The sequence below is a fragment of the Telopea speciosissima genome, chromosome 7 (assembly GCF_018873765.1).
Source record: "Telopea speciosissima isolate NSW1024214 ecotype Mountain lineage chromosome 7, Tspe_v1, whole genome shotgun sequence".
Taxonomy (NCBI): domain Eukaryota; kingdom Viridiplantae; phylum Streptophyta; class Magnoliopsida; order Proteales; family Proteaceae; genus Telopea; species Telopea speciosissima.
Window position 1 is genome coordinate 21,185,686 of NC_057922.1, and position 25,780 is coordinate 21,211,465.

Genomic DNA, 25,780 nt, shown 5'->3' on the forward strand with positions numbered 1-25,780 from the left:
TGGAAGTTAAATTATTACAGATGGAAAAGAATATTTTTGGGCCAAAGGGGGATGGGAATGGGTTCCAAATTGATGTGCAACAAAGGGGGATTTCATGGATGGCATTAGTATTGTTTGATCCCATGTTATTATATGCCACTCCTGTTGAGGCTACCACATTATCATGGAATTGTAATATGTTATCGTTTGATCTGTATTTTGGGTCTGGTTCTATTCTGCATTGTGCCAATGGGTCTTGGGTTATATTTTGCCAAAAAAAAAGGGTCTTGGGTTAGTCAATTGTCACATGTGTTTTGGGTCAAAGGCATAATGTAGAGTTTTTTGCTTATGACATATGTGATGCATTGCATGTATATGCTCTCAGTGCATTGCTGAGTTGCGTCGCCCATCTCCAGCAATGCACATGTCAAGGACAAGGATAGTCAACATCTGCACCAGGATTTCGCTTCGCACTTTCTTAACTGTGATTCTCTGAAGCCTTCGTGGATGCTGAATATGTATATATCGATAGTAAATGTAAGGGCTACTTGTCTTCAGGATTCTACCAATTATCTCAATTGGAATGCAATCACCTAGTGATTCACCATTATATATAGCTCATGCATGGTCTGTCTGGCCAAAGAGGAGTGTTTTTGGGTCAAGAGGCACACAGAACAATCATATGATGAAAACGCCAAAAAAGGTTTGTAATTTCTTCTAAGAAGGAATCCAAGGCTACTTTTACTGCCTTTTTACCTTTAGTAGCTATGTGATCATGTTCCTCACATTCTGATTCAGTCACTAAGTTGGTCTACTACCATCAGGCTCAATCCAGTTGGAATGTTTGTTCTTCAGCATTGCCAGTTGGGTGTATTGCTAAGTTTCCAAAATGCAGAGCAAAAGTGAGAGCAGTGTGGAAGCTATGTTAAAATTAAATATAAATATAATCTAGCAGCTTTAGTGAACGTGCATATGCATGACAGCATGAGGTTTAAAGCTTCAATTAATTTAAAATTGAAGAGTTTTTTAGGTTTAGAATTGTTCAAATCTGAAACTCTTTTAACAGGAATGGTGCATTCAAACAATTGAATTTAAGGACTCAAAAGTGTTTTCACTTTGAGATGTACACCACCCGTTACTAGAAGGAATACAGTTTGGGTTTGGGACATTTAGCTCAAGTGTACCAGGAAAAAGTTGTATGGGCCCGTCTGTGTATCTGAATTAGGACTCTCCATTGTTATAGCCTCTACTACTTGTAACAACCATTCCTGCTCTGTTACTGTTATGCTTAGAAACAATTGGTGGGTAATATTACAATTGCCAATTCATATGTTTCGTAAAACTGCAATAAAATGAAAATGCAAATGAGATTTCTCGGTCTCATTCAAATTGGGCACACACGATTATCCAGATGTTATCTATATCCTTGAAAGGTACTAAAGAAAGAAGGCCGTACCCAGTGCACAAGGCTCCCGTGTTTAGTAGGGTTTGGGGAAGGTCAAATGTATATAGTCTTACCCTTGTTTTTAGAGAGGTTGTTTCCAGGACTTGAATTCGTGACTAAGCGTTTAGCAAATGAGCATTTGACCAATGCGTCAAGCACGACTTTCTGGAATGCTTGGAATGACTCATCAAACCAATATAGCGATGATTCATACAAGCTAAGTCTTCTAATCTGATAAGAAATGGGGAATGAAGGCTAAGACATAGGGAATGAAGGGTGGGAAAGAAACAATTTGAAGAGGGTCCTCGGCATAGGGGAGTGCACCAATGAGATAAGGTATGACGTAATAGTTCATCATGCTACCATACCCTCCCTGACTACTCAAAGAACCTTTCCCACTTAAAAAACGGAAAATGCAGTGGCTACTCAAAGAACCTTTTCCCATTTGAAAAAGGGAAAATGCTCTTGGGGGATGCATGCCACGCCCAAACATAGTGGGGGCAAAATGACCATCTTGCCCCCCCATGAAAGACGAAAATCCTTCTCCTAAAATGCCAATGCACGTGGTTCCTGCGCTCCCCCATGCAGAATTGCTCCCCCTTAAAAAATTACATGTATCTTTCCTCTATGCCTCCTCTATGCCACATGAGCATAGACCCTCAACTAAGGTTGTCAAATTAAACCAAAAGTCGTTTACATTGAAACCTTGAAACCATTTATTATATGATTCAGTTTTGGTTTTAAAATTAAGATAACTAGCTTAAATCGATGGTAAAACATTTAAACAAAAGAAAAATATTAGTACTATGCAATGACAATAATTAACCATTAGTTGTAACAATAAATAATTAGTAAATATGCAATGGTACAAATAAATAATTATTTAAAGAAAAATTGTATATATAAATTTAATTAATGCATCGATTTCAATAAAAAATTAGGAGCGATATTCTCTGCTGGGCCTCGACACATGAGGTGGGATGAGCGTGTCATTTTTGTCATTCATGGGCGGGCTGGTCATTTTGCCCACCCCCATGTGTCTAGGCGCCCTCCTATGACCCCAATGCAGAGAACATTTTCCCAAAAAATTAAAAGACATGTAATGGAAGTAGGCGTTTGAATTAAAAAAAACCCTTACAAATCCGTTTACATGTGTAACCGTTTATTAAATAGTTTCGTTTGAGTTTTACCTAAAAAAACTTGCATTGGATTGAACCGAACTATTTACACCAACACTGAACTATTTAACATCCTTACCGCATCAACCTTCTAGCAATGTTGGCAGTCGTAATGAATGACAATTTCATTATTAAAAAAAGGATAAATTACACATCACTCCTGGTTTTCAAACGAAAGTCAAATCACCCCGTATTTTTGACCCCAATAATGACAAATTAGTCCCTACTGTTAGTTTTATGCTATTATGTGATGATATCAGCCAGTTAGATAAATTTAAATCCCTAAACTACCCTTGATCAATGTTGAAGATGAAGGAAGGGTAGTATTGTACATTTAATTTAATGTTTTAGTACAAGGGTAAAATAGTCCATTCACACCAATAACTAACAGTAGATTAACACTGTTATTGTAGAGGGGGTGATTTGAGTTTTTTCAAAAACCAAGGGGTGATCTGAGTTTCGTTTGAAAACCAGGAGATGATGTGTAATTTTCCCTAAAAAATATACATATTTTAGATTTAAAAAAAAGACCAAAAACAAGTCGTTGAACCAATCGTTTTCTATCTTTCCTTCCAGCTTCTAACTTGACAATAGTGTTTTGTAAATAATATTAAAATATTCTCTTTTACGTAGTTATGTCATCAAAATGAATTTTTGATAAATATACAAAATAATCATAGGTTTTTCTCATCGACCAATCGTTGACCTTCAAAATGGAATCCTTTTCTATGAGAGTCTAATTGACACATAGTTAGTGTCATTGGAGTCTCCATGCCCTAAATAGGTAGTTTTGACCTTTTTCTCCCAATTCTCGGTTGATTCCGTCGGCCATTTTGGACTCTCGAAACAAAATCTTTTTCCGTGGGAATCCAATTGCCACCCAATCAGTGTCAATGCCACAAGAAGATGTTTGAATTTGCTCGTTACTAAAGGGAGCAGAAGTGGACGCGTGACAGGTTCAAAGCAAAGAGGCTTCGCCACAGGAACGAAGGAGAATTTTCGAAGCCTTTGTGGACTACCTTTTCAAATCGAGAAAAAGGCGGGCAAAGAGATGGCGATGGAGGTGTTGGTCCCCTCGATCACCCTTCCCTTGAACCTGTACTGGTCGAGAGAGATGAACCCGCACAACATTTTTGAACCTTAGAACCGAAACCTAAACAACTCAGTGGAGAGCTCCGTGACCGGTTCAAGGGAAGGTCCATCAATCAATGATTGATAGGCCATTTAGGCCAAAAAGAGTAAGGGAAATTGAGACTGTTAAATAGTCTTGTATTCCATTCTTATCTTATTTTATGTATTTTCTATCTTCAGAAGATTGGAAAGTTCGCATAGTCTAACTACTAGAAATCTTGTTTATAAGATCGATAATCGGAATCGATGCCATTTCCCCCCCCTCCCCCCCTTAAGCTAATTTATTCTTATTTATGAATGTATTGAGCAATATAATAGTGAAGTGAAGATTGTGAATACCGGCACCGCTTCGAGTAGGCGATGATATTGCTTGTATTCATGTTCTTGATGAAGTAATGGCAGATGAATTAGTAGAATTTCAAGAGGGTACAATTTGTGGTTAAGATTCTCAATTTTATACTCCCTGCAACTGGATAAAAAAAAACCTCTTTTTCCAGTCATCAACAGTTCCACGTGTGAGTTTGATGATTCTTTTTCAGAAGAAGACCTCACTTCCACATCGACCTTGAACCCAACTCGTCGAATTCACACTCTACCAGATTTGAATCTCTTTTTTTTCCTGGTATGCTGCTCCGCGAGCAAGAAGACAAGTAGGTTGTGGTGATGCCAAAATTTGCACTTCTTTGTATCCATTTAGTGATCAGTCAGTTCACTAGCTTATTTGATCCACTCGATGTTTATTTTCCATTTGCTTCCAATAGTTTTGAAGTGAATCGGGTAGTGCCCATGAAGGAATGATTATGATCTCACTTGCTTTTATTTGCTTTCCTTGCGTTATTGTCTCATTTCGTTTGTATGATTTATGGCTTTTATCTCCACCCACAACCTACTTTAGTGTTTCAAATTTTTAGCCGGAATCAATACTTGAAAATCAAGCCAAGTGTCGTCAAGCTCGCCAAGGTCCGAGCTGGCTAGGTCCCCTTGCTTGATGCCCCAACGTTCCTCTCGGTATTCAAGAGCATATAAATTTTTGGACTGAGAAGCCTTAATCTATGACGACCCTCGTACGCCCGCACAAAATCATGCACTTCGTTTGCCAAGAATAAATATTCAAGACCACCAAATCATCTTTTTGTCCTATACTATTTTTGACTTGATCCTTATTGAGGGCATGCAAGCAGCCTGATTAAGTTCTGTTCAAGTTCGGTCCACTTATATAAGATTTCTTTATTTTCATTTATTCAGTTAATTTACATGCTTTTTGGCTTTAGCATGATGATTAATATGTATCATGTTTAGCATTCTTTTTGTGCTTTATCATATGCTTTTACAATTTTACTACTTCTCTACCTAGCTACCTAGAGTTGGGTTAGTTTAAATTCAATTTTATCCCAACTTAATGGAATCGACTACATGGATTCAGACAAAACAAAATAGAAAAACAAAGTTGCACTGAAAAAAAAAAGAATGAAGAAAAGATGGGAGAATTGGGATGGGCAAAGAGATGAGAAATGACAAAAGGAAAAACACAAATGGACGATGAGAAATAAATAAAAAGATGAAAAATATATAATAAGAGGAAAGAGGTACAACCCAACACATTAGGATAATATCAGCTAAATGGGGCCTGCGATATGGATCATTGCCCTCCAGTAGGTTCTGTCTGAGGTCGTACTTAAGACTAGACCTAGACTATACATGTCCTTCTTCACCACTTATCCTATAGTCATTTTAGGTTTACCCTTAGCTCTTTTAGCTCCTTCAATTGGAATCATATCACTCCTCCTTACTGGGGCGTCCCTAGGAGAAATTTATTTTCATTGCTTTTACTATATATGCTAGTATACATAACTTAAGCTTAGGAATGTTTTAAATAGAAGGAGACTAGCCTTTGATCGGACTGATTGGGTGCCTAATAACTTTCCAATCCGTAATCATGAACATACGTAGAGATTTGAATTGTCTGAAGCCTTATCCATTGAAGTTTATTCTCTCCCCAAAAAGGGAGAATAGTTTTGGGTTTTACACCCTTATCTAAGTGATGCGTTCTAAGAAAACATTTCCCTTTTTTTTTCTAGACCGTGGTCTAGGTAGGATATTCATGATCATATTTTCCTTTACACCTACAAGTATCAAGTTGGTATTTAAGATCAAGTGCATTACAAGTGGAGTACTACCATCTCATCATTGAATTCTTTATTGTTTAATAGTATCTTTTCGTTTTACTAGTTTCTCAAATCACACGTTGGCTATACGTTCCAAAGAGAACCTTATGTACGTTCCCTTGGAACTCCTCTCTGCCGCCTACTCAAGAACCTCTCCCTTAAAAATACAAAAAGGGATTTAATTCTCTGTCTGCCGCCTACTCAATAACCCTCTCCCTTAAAAATACAAAAAGGGATTTAATTCTCTGTCAGACTGTATAATGTACGTTAACATAAGGGTGTCAAAATGAAATCAAAACTGACCGTTTACGATCAAACCACATCACACCGTTGAAAAATGATTCGATTTTGATTTCATAGGTTTTCTTCCTGGTTTGGTTTTGATTTGCACCGCAAAATCGTCGGTTCTAAACTGAATAGAAACTAAAGAAACAGAATAAAAACCAATAACTCTCACTCGAACACTAGCCCATGTATCAATTAAGTTAAATATTAAATTGATGATTATTTAATAAACAATAATTGTTGCATGATGTTTGTTTTTTTGAGATAGAATTACTCCATCATATTTGAAACATAAAATCAATAAAATATCTTTGGATTAACTATAGAATATATATGTTCAAGTATAGATTAAAATGATGATTCATGTTAAAAGAAATTAATAAAACCCTAAATGTTAAAGGAAGAAAAAATATATATTTTTTTCAATCAAGTGAGAGTTGAGAAGAAAAAAATGGAAAAACTAAGAACAAAAGAAAGAAAGGAAATGACGGGTAAAGATATGATTTTTTTTATCTTTTAATATCAAATAAACATGGGAAATAAGATGAGGGAGGGATATTGAAAGAGAATGGAGAAATACAAAAATATATAGAGTTTGAAAAACTAAAGTTGTCTTTTATTACAATTTTTCCAAAATCGACTCTATTAACCGCAAATAAATCGATTGTAAATTGTATATAAAACGATTTTGATTGATTATTGTCTGATTCGATTTAGATTTTATCTTATCAAAATATAAATTACATCAAATAACGATTGACATGAGCATAATTGACAGTCGTTCAGATGGAATCCACTCCATGTGAGAGAGAGGAGAGAGATGGTAAACTCGGAGACCTCTCCTTTTCCTATTATGATTTCAGAAAAGAACCAGTGAGAGTTTCCCACGCAAAATGGGGAAGGAATCTCTTATAATCTTACATCCATCTAGAAAAACTGCGAAAGGGGCGAAAGCACTCCACAGTTTCCGTGTGGGAACTGAGAACTTTCTTCTCGAGAGAAATTAAAAATAAGAATAAAAGGTTTTGTGAAAATGACCGTGCATGATATATAATAGGCGTATCAAACCATTGGATGAGGATAATAGTCTCAACGAAGGGACTAAAATCAACCGTTAATTAAGAATCGTAGATGGGGCCCTACCCTCCTCCGTTCACGAGGATAACTCCGTTAGTTAGACACCAAACCTTAACCGCTATTTAATCGGTGAACTGACCACCGCTCACGGGTCAAATCTTTACCCACAGCCAACGACTCCTCTCCAAAAGAAATTCCGTTCTTCCCTTCTTGGCGTGTTGTGAAAAAGCAAGCCAGGTCATGCCGCACACGTTTCCATCTCTAATTGGGTTTCTCTATTGGCGGTCTTCAATTACTCTTCCTTTCTCTTATCTATAAATACGACCTTCTCTTATTGTGTTTTCTCATTCTATTCACAAAAAATTTCTTCTCTCCTTTGTTATTCAAGCTCTTCAAATCCTCCAAGGTGTGATGTCTTTTCTCTTCTATTTTTTTGTGTTTTTTTCAAGTTATGACGACGTTTGAAGTTGTAGATCTTCGATTTCTGAGCATTTGATTGTTTTGTTTGATCTGATGTTCTCTCTGTTGATGTCTACTAATAGATCTAATTTCTGATGTCGTCTGTATTTTAATCTTTTGGTGGGATTTTTTTGTTAACTCGAAGGCGGTTATAGATCTTTAAGCTTTTCTCTTGTTTTGATACTTTAGGTTTAATGGTTACGTGTTTTCCACCTCGTTTAAAGTTCAGATCTCCTATTTTATTTGCTAATTTATTTCCGTAATTGTTTTTAGAGTTTTCCTCCTGTTTTGGCTACCGATCTTGTTACTGTTTCGTAGATAGGGGTTTTAGGTTGTGGTTCTTTGGATCTGCTTCTTCTAAGTTCCGATTCATGTGAGCTCCTTCTGTAAATTTTTGTGGGGAACATATGCTGATGTTTTTCTCTTCGATTATGTGAAAGAAAAAAATCTCGTTTTATAATTTTTTTTACGGATAATGTATTTGATTTTACATTTTTGATTGTGGAAACAATTTTCATGATTTTGTTCTTGCTGTGTTTAGCCCTGTATTATGCTTGTTTTGATTCTTTGTATATGCGGTTTGGATTTCTCGCGTGGTAATAGTTTTTTGATGGACTTTCATCCACGGTGTTCATCTCTTTGAAACTTTCTTGGTTTGGTTCTTCGCTTTGCAGATGCAGATCTTTGTGAAGACCCTCACCGGAAAGACTATCACCCTTGAGGTGGAAAGCTCAGACACCATCGACAACGTTAAGGCTAAGATCCAAGACAAGGAAGGAATCCCCCCGGACCAGCAACGTCTGATCTTCGCTGGGAAGCAACTCGAGGACGGCAGAACCCTAGCTGACTACAACATCCAGAAGGAATCCACCCTTCACCTTGTTCTCCGTCTCAGGGGAGGCATGCAGATCTTCGTCAAAACCTTGACGGGCAAAACCATCACCCTTGAGGTTGAGAGTTCAGACACCATTGACAACGTCAAGGCCAAGATCCAGGACAAGGAAGGTATTCCCCCAGACCAGCAGAGGCTGATTTTCGCCGGAAAGCAGCTCGAGGACGGCCGAACCCTCGCCGACTACAACATCCAGAAGGAATCCACCCTTCACCTTGTGCTCCGTCTCAGGGGAGGCATGCAGATCTTCGTTAAAACCTTGACGGGCAAAACCATTACTCTTGAGGTTGAGAGTTCAGACACCATTGACAACGTCAAGGCCAAGATCCAGGACAAGGAGGGTATCCCCCCAGACCAGCAGAGGCTCATCTTCGCCGGAAAGCAGCTCGAGGACGGCCGAACCCTCGCAGACTACAACATCCAGAAGGAATCCACCCTTCACTTGGTTCTTCGATTGAGGGGAGGCATGCAGATCTTTGTCAAGACTCTCACTGGTAAAACCATTACCCTTGAAGTCGAAAGCTCAGACACCATTGACAACGTCAAGGCCAAGATTCAAGATAAGGAGGGTATTCCCCCAGACCAGCAGAGACTCATCTTCGCTGGTAAGCAGCTCGAGGATGGCCGCACTTTAGCTGATTACAACATCCAGAAGGAATCAACCCTTCACTTGGTGCTGCGTCTTAGGGGTGGTATGCAGATCTTCGTGAAGACCTTGACAGGGAAAACCATCACCTTGGAGGTGGAGAGCTCCGACACGATTGACAACGTGAAGGCTAAGATTCAAGACAAGGAGGGCATTCCTCCTGACCAGCAGAGGTTGATCTTCGCTGGTAAACAGCTTGAAGATGGGAGGACTCTGGCGGATTACAATATCCAGAAGGAGTCGACCCTACACCTTGTGCTGCGTCTGAGGGGTGGTATGCAGATTTTTGTGAAGACCTTGACTGGGAAAACGATTACCCTTGAAGTGGAGAGCTCCGACACTATTGATAATGTGAAGGCGAAGATCCAGGATAAGGAGGGTATCCCTCCTGACCAGCAGAGACTCATCTTCGCTGGTAAGCAGCTTGAGGATGGCCGCACACTTGCTGATTATAACATCCAGAAGGAGTCTACTCTCCACCTTGTGCTTCGTCTCCGTGGTGGGTTCTGAATTCAATTCGTACGAGGTGTTTGATGGATGGTGATGGATGTTTGCTATTTGAATAAAGAAGTCGTCTTCTGATGTTTTCTTCATAAGTACATCTGGTTTCCTCAAGGTTTTTTTAAGTATGTTTGCTTGTTCTAATATTGGTGTTATTGTCTGAACTCTAAAGAGTCTACTACATATGGGTTTTTTTTAAATTTTTGTGTATGTCTTATCTGGTCTTATATAATATGAATGATATGATATATATATATATATATATATATATAATTAAGGGGTTGTATAATTGATGTTTTTTTTCTTTTTCTGCAACTATATTAAGCTTTTGCCTTCTTTATAGAACAAGAAGGCTTCAAAATGAAGTCCTAAATCCTAATTTGATTAAGAAGCTGATGTAGCCTAGGTGAAATAACTTCCACTTAGGACTAGGTTCTGTCCAAGGGCTGGCCGAATGGGCAGATTAGGGTTATTAAGGCAAAATTGAGGGTTAGGACTAAGTAATGACAATGGGGTTTATAGGGTTTTAAAAGGCAGGTTTAAGAGGCTCTAGTGATATAAAGATATTAGGGTTTGAAGGAGTTTTGAAATTCTGCAAGTTTGGGCAGAATCGGGTCACAAACTTTAGGGTTTAATGGGGTGAAGAGATGAAGGGGTTAGAGTGGGAATTATAGTGATGTAGGGAAGGTGGGTTGAGACTAGGGTTTGAAGGTGATGGCTAGATCTGGAATTATAAGGGCGTCCTAGTTGTGAAGTAGGAGTTGTAGGTTTAATGGGGTTGAGGGTTGAATGGATAAGTTGTAGGAGTTGTAGGTTTAATGGGGTTGAGGGTTGAGGGTTGAGGGTTGAATGGATAAGTTATAGGGTTAATGTGCAGGAGCAGCAACAGAGATTGAAGAAGACCTCCTGACATTCACAGTGCAAGGAGTCACAGGAGAACCCACCTTTCACCACCTTGAGTCCATAAGGATGCAAGCTCGCAGAGGAGCAGAGGTAGCAGCTCGATGGCAGCAATCTCAGATCTGAAAATCAATGTTTTTTAATGCAATAAGAAGTGGGGGGGCCTGCCCACGATCTGTCTATTTATAATAAGGGTGGGGGGCAAAGGCCTTACAATAAAACAAATTAGAAGCAATCCTAGTCAGATTAGGAGTGGGAAATCCTAATTTGAATCCTAATTACCAACATAACACATCATAGACTTATACTCTAACTAGGAGTAGGAGTATAAGTTTAAACAAATAAAATAAATAAACACCTATCCCTCTAAAATCGTGGAGGGAGACCTTAAGAATAAAATGAATAAAAGATTGTTTTAACCTTCCTAATTAAAACAAAAAAGGAACTAAAAGGCTCCAACGAAAATCAGCTTAATCAAGGCTGCTCTTCTTCTTTTGAGTATTTGGATCTGCATCAGCTCTCCTCGGCTTAGAAAACATTCGTCTTCGATGAATGGGTGAAGGCCATGTAGCGATCATATAACTCCGGATCGAGCCTGCTGAAATCATCAGTATGTATCGACGTGCTGTCCTCACGTGGGTGACCTTTCCACTTGACAAGGAAAGAGTCGTAACCGGCACCTTGACGAGTTGTCCTGTGCATATCATCTAGAACTTCTTCAATCACATCTTCCGGAGGTGGTTTCAGTTGGGGCAGTCGCAACATGTGCTCTGAATCGCCATCATCTGAATGATGCCCCGTGTACAAGTATAAATCAGCCACATTGAAAACATTGCTTATGCCCAGATCATCAGGCAACTCTAGAACATAAGCATTAGGTCCAATACGTTTCAGCACCTTGTATGGACCCATCTTCTTCGGATGGAGCTTACTGTTGACACCCGGTTGGTGTCTCTCTGGATTCACTCGTACCATGACCATGTCGCCTGGCTTGAACTCAACGAACTAGCGATGCTTGTCGGCAGTGGATTTGTAGTGATCATAACTGAGTGCAATCTTGCGTCGAACATTTGCATGCACTTCGGTGATATGGCGGAGGAACTCATCGGCTTCAACACTTACCCAAACTTGAGGGGGTAAGGGAATGAGATCAATCGGGCGGCGGGGTTGTATCCCAAGAAGAATCTCGAAGGGAGTACAACCGGTGGTCCTATTCACGGAACTGTTGTATGCAAACTCAACAATGTCAAGGATAGAGGGCCATGTCTTCTCATAATCGCGGACCAAACATTGCAGCAAATTACCAAGGCTTCTGTTGACTACCTCTGTCAATCCGTCGGTCCATCAGTCTGGGGATGGAGTGCAGTAGAGAACAAGAGCTTGGTGTTTGTCTTCAGCTATAGAGTCTTCCAGAAATAACTCATAAACTTCACATCACGATCGGATACAATGGTACTGGGTAACCCATGAATGCGAACAATCTCCTTGAAGAATAGCTTAGCAATGTGGGAAGCATCAAGGTTTCTTCGACAAGGAATGAAATGTGCCATCTTGGTGAATCTGTCAACAACCACCATGATGGAGTCAAATCGCTCTCTGGTAGGGGGTAGACCAAGTACGAAATCCATACTGAGATCAACCCATGGCTGGTGAGGAATTGGTAATGGTGAATAGAGACCTGTGTTTTGCTTGGTACCTTTAGCTAGCTGGCAAACTCGGCACTGCTTGATAACATGCTCTACATCCTTGGCCAAGTGAGGCCAGTAGTACCGATCAGTCACCTATAAGATGGTTTTATCCTTCCCGAAGTGTCCCCCTAAACCTCCTCCATGTAACTCCCTGATAATGTGGTGTCATAAGGACGAGTTGGGAATGCATAGACGAGTTCCTAAGAACAAATAACCATCATGTAATAAATATATAGGACTTGGAAGTCCTTGTCACTAGCATACTCGTCTCTGATCTGCTCGATGCTTAGTGCATGGGCTGAGAAGGTGTTCAAGGTCAGGACTTTTCTACTCAGGGCATCGGCCACTGTATTTTCCTTTCCTGACTTGTATTTGAGGGCAAAGTTGAAACCTTGCAAGTATGCAACCCATTTAGCATGTCGGGTGCTAATGGACTTCTGGGAATGGAGGTGCTTGAATGCCTCATGATCAGTGTACAGGACGAATTCTTTGCCAATTAGGTAGTGTCTCCAATGTCGCAAAACCTGAACAACAGCATAAAGCTCTATATCATAAGTGGAGTACCGAGTCTTGGCATCATTGAGTTTCTCGTTGTAGAATGCAATAGGATGTCCGTTTTGCATAAGAACTCCGCCTAAACCAATATGGGAAGCATCTGTAGGAACTTCGAATATATGGTCAAAGTTGGGTAGGCGTAGTACTGGAGCTTCGGTCATCTTCTTTTTGATCAGTTGGAAGGCTTTGTGAGCAGCTGCTGTCCATTCGAACTTACCCTTGTTCTGCTTGGTGCATTCAGTGATGGGTGCTATGATGGCACTGAAATTGCGAATGAATCACCTGTAGAAGGAGGCCAAACCATGGAAACTCCGTGCTTCAGTGAATGTCATCGGAACAAGCCATTCTACAACACTTCGAACCTTTTCCGGATCAACTTCAACACCTTTGGATGAGATTATAAAACCAAGGAAAATAACCTTGGGCAGCATGAAGGAACACTTCTGTAAATTGATAAACAGCTTCTCTTGCCGGAGTACTCTGAGAACTTGTTTCAGGTGGTCGATGTGCTCATCTGGGTCTTTGCTATACACCAAAATATCATCAAAATAAACAAGAAGAAATTTACCGATGAAGGGACGAAGTACCTGGGTCATGACTCTCATGAAGGTGCTAGGTGCATTTGTCAGGCCAAAGGGCATGACCTTCCACTCGTACAATCTATCTTTGGTCTTGAAGGCTGTCTTCCATTCATCTCCAGGCCGGATACGGATTTGATGGTATCCACTGCGAAGATCAATTTTGGAGAAGATCTTAGAGCCGGACAGCATGTCTAACATGTCATCAAGTCTAGGGATTGGGAACCTATACTTTATGGTGATCTTGTTGATAGCGCGGCTGTTCACACACATGCGCCACAAACCATCTTTCTTTGGTGTCAACAAGGCTAGAACACCACAAGGGCTTATGATTTCTTCAATAAATCCCTTCTTGAGAAGCTCTCCAACTTGCTTATTCAACTCTTCATGCTCAGAGGGGCTCATCCTGTAGGCGGGCAGATTTGGTAATATAGCACCAGGTACCAGATCGATGGCATATTGAATATCTTTGAGTGGTGGCAACTCATTGGGCAGTTCTTCGGGTACTACATCTGAAAAATCCTGCAATAGATCCTTGATGGGCTGTGCAAAGTTCTGTTCGGTTGGGGCAGCACCTTCTTGAGTCACCAAGGCAAGAACAAGACCTGTATCATGGCTGGTTTGTTAAAATTCCCTTTGTGGAACAACGAGCAATCTATTTTCAGATTCTGTCCCCTTTTGAGTGGTACGCATGACACGACGTTTTCTTATTTCTGCCAGCAAATTAAGGGGGTATCACTTGATCTCCTCTCCCTTATGTTGAAATACACACATATTTTTTCTTCCTAAGAGGGCAACATCATTGTCATGAAGCCATGGTCTCCCTAGTAGAACATCAGTCATTCTAATTGGAATGATATCACACCAAATTTTCTCTAAATATTTTTGGGCTTGTAAGGGAACATAGCATCGCTTGTTCACATCAAGCTTATGCCCATTCAATAAGGAAACTTTGTAGGGCATCGGGTGCTTCTCAAATTTAAGATTCGCCTTCTTCACAAGATCTTCAGACACAACATTAACACAGCTACCACTATCAACAATTATCTGAGCAGTGCGCTCACCTGCTCGCAAGCGGGTATAGAAGATGCAACTACGTCGCCAATCTTCACCTTTAGCTTCAGCACTCAATATACGTGCTACTACGTGTACGCCTCGGGTATCTTCAAATTCCTCGGGTATCTTCAAATTCATCAGGGCTTTCTTCTTCCTTTTCAGCTACATGAATCTGCCGCTGTCGTTGTGGGCAGTCCTTAGCATAGTGTCCCTTTTCATTGCAGCGATAACAAGTGTTGGGCTCACTGGTAGTCATTGGGGCTTTACCCTTGTCCACACGTGAAGAGCTGCCAGTGTAAGGGGTTGTCCGTGTCGAACCAGCAGTGGTGTTATTACCTCTATTGTAACCATTAGTTGGTTTGGATGCTGGAAAAGATTTTCTGGTGTCGACAGCAGTGGAACCAAGCCTTCTAGTAGTGTTCAATAGGTCTTCTACCTTCAATGCCTTCTCAAAGCAATCCTTGACGTCCAGAACATCCACAATGCCAATAGCTCTGAGGATGTCAGATCTCAATCCCAATCGGAATCGGGACAACATTTGAGTAGCACTTTCTATTGTGTCGGTGCGAGATGAGAGAGAATCAAACTTCTGCATGTACTCGGATACAGTCATGTTTCCTTGACGAAGGGAGTTGAATTGGTCTTGCATCTGAGCTGTATAGTGTCTTGGTAAATACTTCTCTTTCAAATCATACTTCATATCCTCCCAGTTGGTAGGTGCTTTACCTTCACGTTCCATATCCCTCTCTGTCTTGCGCCGCCAGTCTCGAGCAGCACCAATTAATTTAGTGTGTGCCAATCTCATCTTTCGATCTTCAGGCAAATCATACTAGTCAAAGTAGTCATCTAGGGCAGCAAGCCAGTTATAGAATTTCTGTGGATCACCAGTCCCATCATACTCTTTCAGTTCTAGCTTGACCTTCTGTGTATCAAATCTTCTGTTCTGGGCTTCATCTCCAATGAAGTAGGATCTCAAATACTCCTCAAAATTAGGTCTTTGAGGTACTTTAGTAGTTCTGTCCCTATCTTCTTTGTAGTCATCCTTGTCATATCTTCTTCGATCCCTATAGCCTCGGTCATGTCTAGACTGATCTCTGTGGTCCCTGTGACGTCTAGGATGATCTCTGTGATTTTCATCCCTTCCCAGAGTTCCATGAACTTCAGAATGTACTTGTAATCGATCTTCCTCTGCGTATAGAGGGTTGTTTACAATAGGCACAACTTGCCTTTGCTCAACAATCTGTAACTGATCATTGATCTTATGGAGCATATCTAGAATTCCAGCCATTGGATCAGGTGGGGGTGGCCTGTTGGATCAACAACAGGGTTGCTTTGTCCTTCCATAGCTCTGATACCAATTTGATGTAGCCTAGGTGAAATAACTTCCACTTAGGACCAGGTTCTGTCCAAGGGCTGGCCGAATGGGCAGATTAGGGTTATTAGGGCAAAATTGAGGGTTAGGGCTAAGTAATGACTATGGGGTTTATAGGGTTTTAAAAGGCAGGTTTAAGAGGCTCTAGTGGTATAAAGATATTAGGGTTTGAAGGAGTTTTGAAATTCTGCAAGTTTGGGTAGAATCAGGTCACAGACTTTAGGGTTTAATGGGGTGAAGAGATGAAGGGGTTAGAGTGGGAATTATAGGCTAGGGCTGAGGTCGAGTGTGGGGAATGATGTAGGGAAGGTGGGCTGAGACTAGGGTTTGAAGGTGATGGCTAGATCTGGAATTATAAGGGAGTCCTAGTTGAAGTAGGAGTTGCAGGTTTAATGGGGTTGAGGGTTGAATGGATAAGTTGCAGGGTTAATGTGCAGGAGCAGCAACAGCAACAGCTTGAAGATTGAAGAAGACCTCCTGACCTTCACAGTGCAAGGAGTCGCAAGAGAACCCACGTTTCACCACCTTGAGTCCACAAGGATGCAAGCTCACAGAGGAGCAGAGGCAACAGCTCAATGGCAGCAATCTCAGATCTGAAAATCAGTGTTTTTTAATGCAATAAGAAGTGGGGGAGCTTGCCCACGATCTGTCTATTTATAATAAAAGGGGGGGGGGGGGTGGCCAAAAGCCTTAACCTAAAACAAATTAGAAGCAATCCTAATCAGATTAGGGGTGGGAATTCCTAATCTGAATCCTAATTACCAACATAACACATCATAGACTTATACTCTAACTAGGAGTATAAGTTTAAACAAATAAAATAAATAAACACCTATCCCTCTAAAATCGTGGAGAGAGAACTTAAGAATAAAATGAATAAAAGACTGTTTTAACCTTCCTAATTAAAACAAAAAAGGAACTAAAAGGCTCCAATGAAAATCAGCCTAATCAAGGCTGCTCTTCTTCTTCTTTCGAGTACTTGGATCTGCATCAGAAGCCGATTGGCAACCACGTGAAAGATGAATCCTCTATTTGTTTTTGGGAGTTTTTGAGCACTTGGACATATGGGTTATCAATTGGTAAGCAGATTTGATGAAGGGGGGCAGATTGATAATCTAATGGAAGATAAAACCAAGTATTTGGACAAATGGGTCATTAACTGATAGATTCTTTGAGCCCTCTTTGCATTACAAACCCATCCATTGTATAATAATTTGGAAACAAATTTTATGTATTTCCAAAATTCAAATGGGAATTAAGACAACCCCAACCACATTAACATATTCAAGACCCCCCAAAAAACAGCTCATCAAATAGAAAGAAAACTCACGAAGAAAAAGAATAAATACAGACAGGTTTTGAAACCCAATCCGATTTCGTGAAATCTCTATTTTCATGAAATCTTAAACAAAAAAATTTATTAGTCCAAAGCATATATATTAACCTCAGGGTTTTCGGCCAACAGTTTCGTTAGGGTTTTCAGTCGGAGAAGAAAACAAAACAAATCCACCATCGGAGAAGATACAAGGTGGTTATTGAAAACCTCGGATACAAAGGCAAGATTCGTATAATTGTCAAAAAGGTAAGGGGAGTTCAGTGTAATTTTTATAACAAGATGTATGTAGAATTTATTTTAAAAATAAATCAGGAAATGATCATTGTTCATATCCTGAACATCAAAGCTTGCAACTGAGTAGAGATTCAAGGACACAATTGATGAAGGAAGTATTCACTTCTCATGCCATTGATATCTTGACTTTAGCTTATTAAAACTTTTAAGGAGATAAAAAGATGGAAAAGACTCAAAACCTTTGCCACTTCAGTGTCGTATTGGTTGGATGTGGAGCATGGGTTGTCATCATTATCATTTCATTAACACTTCAAGTTTGATTACTTCTAGATTAATTTTTAATCATGTGAAAAGTTTAACACCTTGCTTGGGTAGTACCTTGATGTTGATTTCCAATCAGTAAAAGAGAGGGAGTGCAAGTTGTCTTTCCCATTTAGAGAAATAGAAAGAATTTCCCCAATGAAAAATACATATTCTTTTGGGAAAACTAGGAATGTATGTCATATACAAGAAATATATATAAGCAATTAAGATGTTGATCCCGTAAAAACACTAGTTAGATGTCTTGAAGGAGAAGAGAAGAAAGGCTTGGGAGGAATTGGCAACGATTCAAGGTTTCTTTCTAGCATACCCACCACTTTGCTGATTGATGGTCGATTTAATGGATCCATTTGTATACACCATAAACCAACTAAAATCATCTTTTTGACTCTTTCTTCTTCCTCTTCTGTCATAACCATGTCTAATTGTAAATGCTCACTTTGTCCAATATGCTCATAGGTCCAATCCGGAAAATAAATTTCACTACTGTGATCAACTCCATTATCAAAGATCTTTCGTCCTCCAACCATTTCTAGTACCATCATTCCATAGCTATAAACGTCTGATTTGTGTGAAACTCCTCCAAAGTTTCGAGAGAACACTTCAGGTGCAATATATCCTATGATCCCTCTAGTATCTGCCATTGATATGATACTATCTTTTGTAGGACATAGTTTAGCAAGACCAAAATCAGATATCTTTGGACAAAAATCTTCGTCTAAAAGAATATTATGAGGTTTTATGTCCAAGTGTAGAATGCGAGTATTACAACCAACATGTAAATATTCTAATCCCTTGGCAATGCCAACTGCAATTTGATGTAGTTTAGCCCAACAGAGGTGATGATCAGGGCATGCTTTCACTGATTTCTTGTTATAGATGAACTTCTCAAGAGATCCGTTGGACATGAACTCATAAATAAGTGCTCTTTTGGAGTCATTAAAACAGAAACCCAGGAAAGTGACAATATGAACATGAGAAGTACTACTAATGCTTGCAACTTCATTTATAAACTCTGCTCCATTACCTTTAGAGGCATTTAAGACTTTCACTGCAACCAAACGACCATCGGGTAGCTTCCCTTTGAATACACCACCGTAGCCACCTTGGCCCAATTTTTCTTTAAAGGAATTCGTCATTTTCTTGATGTCTGAATAACTATATCTTTTGGGTGCCTGTGATCCATAATTCCTTAGAAATGCTTCAACATTCTGATTGTTTCTTGTTCTTTTCTTCCAAAATGATATCAACCTATTTGATGATAAGTTCGTTCTCAAGTAATATGCAAGAATTGCCATTAATATAGTTGCAACGATAGAGAGTGATCCTGTAAGTCCAAAAAGAAGAAAAAGAAAAGAAGAGAGAGAGAGAGAGAGAGAGAGAGAGAGAGAGAGAGAGAGAGAGAGAGAATCAAAGTCATAAACAGTAGGAATGATGATAATATATACATCACAATAGTTTATTAGGGCATCCTATAAGTTTTCAATCTATGTTGAAAAATATCATGGAAAATAAGTTTTATCATATAGTGTATCCAAGTATACTTTATTGTTTGGAATAATCCATTTTTCTTTTGTAAATACAAATAACAAATTCAACTGTTAAATTCAAAAATAGAAAATATAGAACAAGTATTACCTATTGCAACCTTCATTCCCAACTTTAGATTGTTCACTGCTTCAAAATCATGAGAAGCAATAGCTTGTTAATTCAAATAGTAAATATTGTAGCAATTTAACTCTGAATGCAATCTTCTCTCCAACAATTTCAATCTCATTAGTGGTCAAAAAACAAAAGAAAAAAAAGTTAAAAAAAAAAATTGAGAACAGCCTATTCAATAAATTTTAGGAAAAAATTCTTGTAACATTAGTACATGTGCGAATGTTATGTCATCCCATGATTTGAAAAAACTACAACCGCACCCTCTGGAAGTAACGGTGTTAACTTAAAACTTAAAAATAAAGGGACCATTTTAACCCTCTTAATTATACCTTTACATGTAACCTATCCCATAAGTTTAAGATCAAAGACCTGCTTGAATGGGCCAGATTGCACTCAGATCACAGTTTCAAAAATTTGGAATTAGAGCGGTTAATCGACTGATTTGGATTAGAATCGGTTGTGCAGCCGTGACCGATTCAATTCCCGATTCTGTTTTTTAAAACCTCGAATCAGATTGTCTATGTTCAGGGTTCAATACCTTGTTCTTTATCATCTTTTGTCTAGTTGTAATATATTTTATTTTCTCATTAAAAATAAAATTTAAAAAAAAAAAAAAAACCTTTTCTGTATCTGAGAAAGAGAAAGGAGGGTCACACATGGAATTTTGAAACATGCGACAATAATCAGAAATTTGATTCTGGACCATGAGACTGCTTGTTTGATGATAATGATGATAATCGATCAGAGAACTTTATGGAAAATAGATCGAAGAGGAACAATTCTTGAGACTGCTTGTTTGATGATAATGATGATAATCGATCAGAGAACTTTATAGAAAATAGATCGAAGAGGAACAATTCTTTGAGAGAAGAAATTAAGAGAAAAGAAAACAGAGATTTTGAACTTACAAGTACCGCATCTGACTAAGTGTGGGCGATCGGGGCATAGACAGACGAAGTTGTAAGTGGTCCAATTAAACCCACAGTGCCCACCGCTTCCTTTGCATTTGCTGCAGTCAGTAGCACTCCATATCAAATCAAACCCCTCCTTCAACAGCTCTGTCGTGTAATATGATGATTTCCCCCCCATTCACATCAGCGACTCCGGTACTGTTCCTGTCAACTGGTGCGACTACCGTTGGATTACAGTACCCCAAAGCCTTCGCTTTATCCAACAAGGGATCGTCTTCGAGTAACGCCATAGAAGAGACGGAACTACAATTGATCCCGTGAACTGAATATTCAGAAGGGAGGGATTGGTTGCAATTGAGGAAGAGGAAGAGATCTGCGTGGTTTGGACCACAACGGAAGCGTGTGCTATCCAGGGTGAGGTTTTGAATTTGAGATGAACACCCGCCTTCTGTTTGAATCTTGGCATCAATGAGTCGAAGTGTTTGGTTTTGGTAGGAGATATCACGGATGACATAGTCAGAAGTAGATAAATTGATGGTGGGCTGCCGTTTCTTGCAGGTCAGCTGAAAGCCCGGGATGCCACAGATGAATTCTTGTTTACCATCAATCCAAAAAGGGTAACTAATGTTGGGTCCTTCACCGCAACTGACACTTCTACTACAAGCTTCAAATCTCCAGTCTGCGCATAGAGCTGTTTCCAGTACTGATAATAGTAATAGGAAAACCAAGAAGATCCAAGGCAAGGATGCATGTTCCCATTTTAGATTTTAGAGAGAGAGAGACCAAGAAATCAAGAGTGTATAGTATAGGGGGAATGTTCATGAGGAGTGGTTTTGTATGATGACTGACTCACAGGGATTGGGTAGTGAGTCTTTTTATCTTCTCCAGGGTGAGTCCGGATCCTCTACTTCTGCCTGCCCAGTACTACCGTTTGCCTCACACACAGCAAGGCAGTCTTTTCATCACCCTGTTGTGTCTGGGGTGTACACGGCAGTACGTGTAGGGCAAAAATAGAGGATCTCGATTATCTCAAGGTGTTGGATGGACGGTTGGATTCTTAAGTGTGGTGTACTGGGCAATGTACCACACTTGAGAAGATAAAAATCCAACTCACAACCTCTCTTTCACCAAGAAAAAAAGGGGCAATTATTATCACTACCCTACACTTAACTTATATTTACTAAAATTACCTTACCTTAAACTTCTTTTCTGAAACTACCCTGCTTTGAAACTTTTACATCTCTTTCTACCCTCATGTTTTTAAATACCCAGATTGCCCTTCCTTTTCACCTAGTAACTTGCTAATCTATTTAACCTACCTTTCTTCTTCTATTTTTTACTATTTTTGTCATTAAAATAGTAAAAAATGAGAGCTCCCACCCACTTCTTCTCTTTCCTATTTTTTACTCCATTCAATTTTTTTTCTTCAAAATTTTTTATTCAACATTTCATCCTCATCGTTCTTCTTCGAACAGATCGACTTGATCCTCACTGTGATCTAGTTCTTCTCCTTCGTCTCCGTTATAGGTGTGTTTCCTTCTCTGAAACCAATCCATCTTTCATGGATTCTCAACTGAAATTGCCAAGAGGGCAGAGAAAATCCGATGATTAATCTTGTGCCGTTCTATCCCATGGCTGCGATGTTGAGGAGAGATGAAGATGGTTGTGTAGAGATCAATTGTAATGGAGAGGGAGGGTTGCCTTCTGCTTATGCGAATATGAAGAGTGACGACTAGAGAATCACGTTGTAGGTTAATAAAAAATAAAAAATACGAAAAGGCAAGTTGAATAAAAAGAGGAAGGGAGAGAAGAAGTGGGGTGCTTTGAAGAGACTCGATCTGTTCCATGGTTTTAGTTCACGGTATCGAAACGGGTATCAGTAACCTGCAAAACCGATAGGATACCGATATGATATCGGCCTGGATCGGTTGTATTAGACAAAAATACTCTTGAGTCTCCTTAAAAAATGAGTTTTTCGACCACTTTACGCCTTGTCTGTACCATGCTACCGATATGGTATTGACACAGTATCGATGACTAGCAAAATCAATACCTAGAACCATGATCTGTTTGAAGAAGAATGATGAGAATGAAATGTTGAATAAAAAAATTGAAGAAAAAAAAAACGAATGGTGTAAAAAACGGGAGAGAGAAGCGGGTGGATGCTTTCATTTTTTACTATTTTACTGACAAAAAATAGTAAAAAACAGGAGAAGAATGGTAGGTTAAATAGATTAGCGGAGGTTACTAGGTGAAAAGGAAGGGCAATCTGGGTATTTAAAAACATGAGGATAGAAGAAGATGTAAAAGTTTAAAGAGGGTAGTTTCAAAAAAAAAGTTAAAAGGTAAGGTAATTTTAGTACATATAGGTTAAGTGTAGGATAGTGATAGTAATTACCCCATAAAAAAAAGCTAGATCTAGATTGTCTTCAATGAGACACGTGTCTAATGAACATCCAACGGTTGGACCTGATCCTCCCCCGTAGTCTTAAAATTTGTTTTTTTTTTGGTCTATCCTACTCAAGGGCCCAAAAGCCAACTACAAGCTAAGGGGAAGACTAAGACAAGCCCACAATCTACAACTAAGGGGGGAGGCGGGGAGGGGGAGAAAGGTGCCTTTTTTTTTTGGCACCATATGCAATCCAGGAGAGTCAAACCCTTGACCTCTTGGGGGGCATGCACCAACTTGCAATTCCTCCAGCCAACCGAGCTAGCAGTTGTTTGCCGCAGTCTTAAATTGACTCACTGGTGAGTGGTGACTGGTGATGATAGGAACCCGCTGCAAGTGAGACTTACATGGCTCCTAATGGACCCCAATAGACTTACTATTCTATCTCGGATTGGCTTCGTTCTACCAGATCGAGAAGGTTACGTCTTTTGACACTTTGACTTTCAACTATCCAGGCTCAAACGTCTGATCCGAGGCATTATTTCCTCTGATCTTCTCAGAAATTGACCTCTTGGGGGGCATGCACCAACTTGCAATTCCTCCAGCCAACCGAGCTAGCGGTTGTTTGTCGCAGTCTTAAATTGACTCACTGGTGAGTGGTGAGTGGTGACTGGTGATGATAGGAACCCGCTGCAAGTGAGACTTACATGGCTCCTAATGGACCCCAATAGACTTACTATTCTATCTCGGATTGGCTTCGTTCTACCAGATCGAGAAGGTTACGTCTTTTGACACTTTGACTTTCAACTATCCAGGCTCAAACGTCTAATCCGAGGCATTATTTCCTCTGATCTTCTCAGAAATTGACCTCTTGGGGGGCATGCACCAACTTGCAATTCCTCCAACCAACCGAGCTAGCGGTTATTTGTCGCAGTCTTAAATTGACTCAATGTTGAGTGGGGACTGGTGATGATAGGAACCCGCTGCAAGTGAGACTTACATGGCTCCTAATGGACCCCAATAGACTTACTATTCTATCTCGGATTGGCTTCGTTCTACCAGATCGAGAAGGTTACGTCTTTTGACACTTTGACTTTCAACTATCCAGGCTCAAACGTCTGATCCGAGGCATTATTTCCTCTGATCTTCTCAGAAATTGACCTCTTGGGGGGCATGCACCAACTTGCAATTCCTCCAGCCAACCGAGCTAGCGGTTGTTTGTCGCAGTCTTAAATTGACTCACTGGTGAGTGGTGACTGGTGATGATAGGAACCCGCTGCAAGTGAGACTTACATGGCTCCTAATGGACCCCAATAGACTTACTATTCTATCTCGGATTGGCTTCGTTCTACCAGATCGAGAAGGTTACGTCTTTTGACACTTTGACTTTCAACTATCCAGGCTCAAACGTCTAATCCGAGGCATTATTTCCTCCGATCTTCTCGAGAAATTGACCTCTTGGGGGCATGCACCAACTTGCAATTCCTCCAACCAACCAAGCTAGCGGTTATTTGTCGCATCTTAAATTGACTCAATGTTGAGTGGGGATCTGGTGATGATAGGAACCCTGCAAGTGAGACTTACATGGCTCCTAATGGACCCCAATAGACTTACTATTCTATCTCGGATTGGCTTCGTTCTACCGGATCGAGAAGGTTACGTCTTTTGACACTTTGACTTTCAACTATCCAGGCTCAAACGCCCGATCCGAGGCATTATTTCCTCCGATCTTCTCGAAATTGACCTCTTGGGGGCATGCACCAACTTGCAATTCCTCCAGCCAACCGAGCTAGCGGTTGTTTGTCGCAGATCTTAAATTGACTCTGGTGAGTGGTGATGTGATGATAGGAACCCGCTGCAAGTGAGACTTACATGGCTCCTAATGGACCCCAATAGACTTACTATTCTATCTCGGATTGGCTTCGTTCTACCGGATCGAGAAGGTTACGTCTTTTGACACTTTGACTTTCAACTATCCAGGCTCAAACGTCTAATCCGAGGCATTATTTCCTCTGATCTTCTCAGAAATTGACCTCTTGGGGGGCATGCACCAACTTGCAATTCCTCCAACCAACCGAGCTAGCGGTTATTTGTCGCAGTCTTAAATTGACTCAATGTTGAGTGGGGACTGGTGATGATAGGAACCCGCTGCAAGTGAGACTTACATGGCTCCTAATGGACCCCAATAGACTTACTATTCTATCTCGGATTGGCTTCGTTCTACCAGATCGAGAAGGTTACGTCTTTTGACACTTTGACTTTCAACTATCCAGGCTCAAACGTCTGATCCGAGGCATTATTTCCTCTGATCTTCTCAGAAATTGACCTCTTGGGGGGGCATGCACCAACTTGCAATTCCTCCAGCCAACCGAGCTAGCGGTTGTTTGTCGCAGTCTTAAATTGACTCACTGGTGAGTGGTGACTGGTGATGATAGGAACCCGCTGCAAGTGAGACTTACATGGCTCCTAATGGACCCCAATAGACTTACTATTCTATCTCGGATTGGCTTCGTTCTACCAGATCGAGAAGGTTACGTCTTTTGACACTTTGACTTTCAACTATCCAGGCTCAAACGTCTAATCCGAGGCATTATTTCCTCTGATCTTCTCAGAAATTGACCTCTTGGGGGGCATGCACCAACTTGCAATTCCTCCAACCAACCAAGCTAGCGGTTATTTGTCGCAGTCTTAAATTGACTCAATGTTGAGTGGGGACTGGTGATGATAGGAACCCGCTGCAAGTGAGACTTACATGGCTCCTAATGGACCCCAATAGACTTACTATTCTATCTCGGATTGGCTTCGTTCTACCGGATCGAGAAGGTTACGTCTTTTGACACTTTGACTTTCAACTATCCAGGCTCAAACGTCTGATCCGAGGCATTATTCAGAAATTGAGGCAGCAAGAGCAACCAGACATGAGACATTGGCGGCCATGGTTTATTTTCAATCAATAAATTAAGTACACCCCAAAAGTCAGATACCTTCCCTCCAAGTCCTCTTGGGTCTTATACCTACCTC

General features: G+C 40.2%; 2 protein-coding genes across 2 annotated transcripts; one reads left to right on the forward strand and one right to left on the reverse strand.

Moving 5' to 3' along the window:
* The first annotated feature begins 7,624 nt into the window (after window positions 1–7,624).
* Window positions 7,625–9,843, forward strand: LOC122666794 (polyubiquitin). Its single transcript, XM_043862865.1, has 2 exons — window positions 7,625–7,665; window positions 8,393–9,843. The coding sequence occupies exon 2, from the start codon at window positions 8,393–8,395 to the stop codon at window positions 9,764–9,766; it is 1,374 nt and encodes a 457-aa protein (XP_043718800.1). The 5' UTR covers window positions 7,625–7,665; the 3' UTR covers window positions 9,767–9,843.
* An 8,088-nt stretch (window positions 9,844–17,931) lies between these two features.
* Window positions 17,932–19,466, reverse strand: LOC122669318 (PR5-like receptor kinase). The gene is made up of 2 exons (XM_043866067.1): window positions 19,436–19,466; window positions 17,932–19,124 (listed from the first exon to the last, which is right to left on the reverse strand). The coding sequence occupies exons 1-2, from the start codon at window positions 19,449–19,451 to the stop codon at window positions 18,004–18,006; spliced, it is 1,137 nt and encodes a 378-aa protein (XP_043722002.1). The 5' UTR covers window positions 19,452–19,466; the 3' UTR covers window positions 17,932–18,003.
* Between the last annotated feature and the right edge of the window lie 6,314 nt (window positions 19,467–25,780).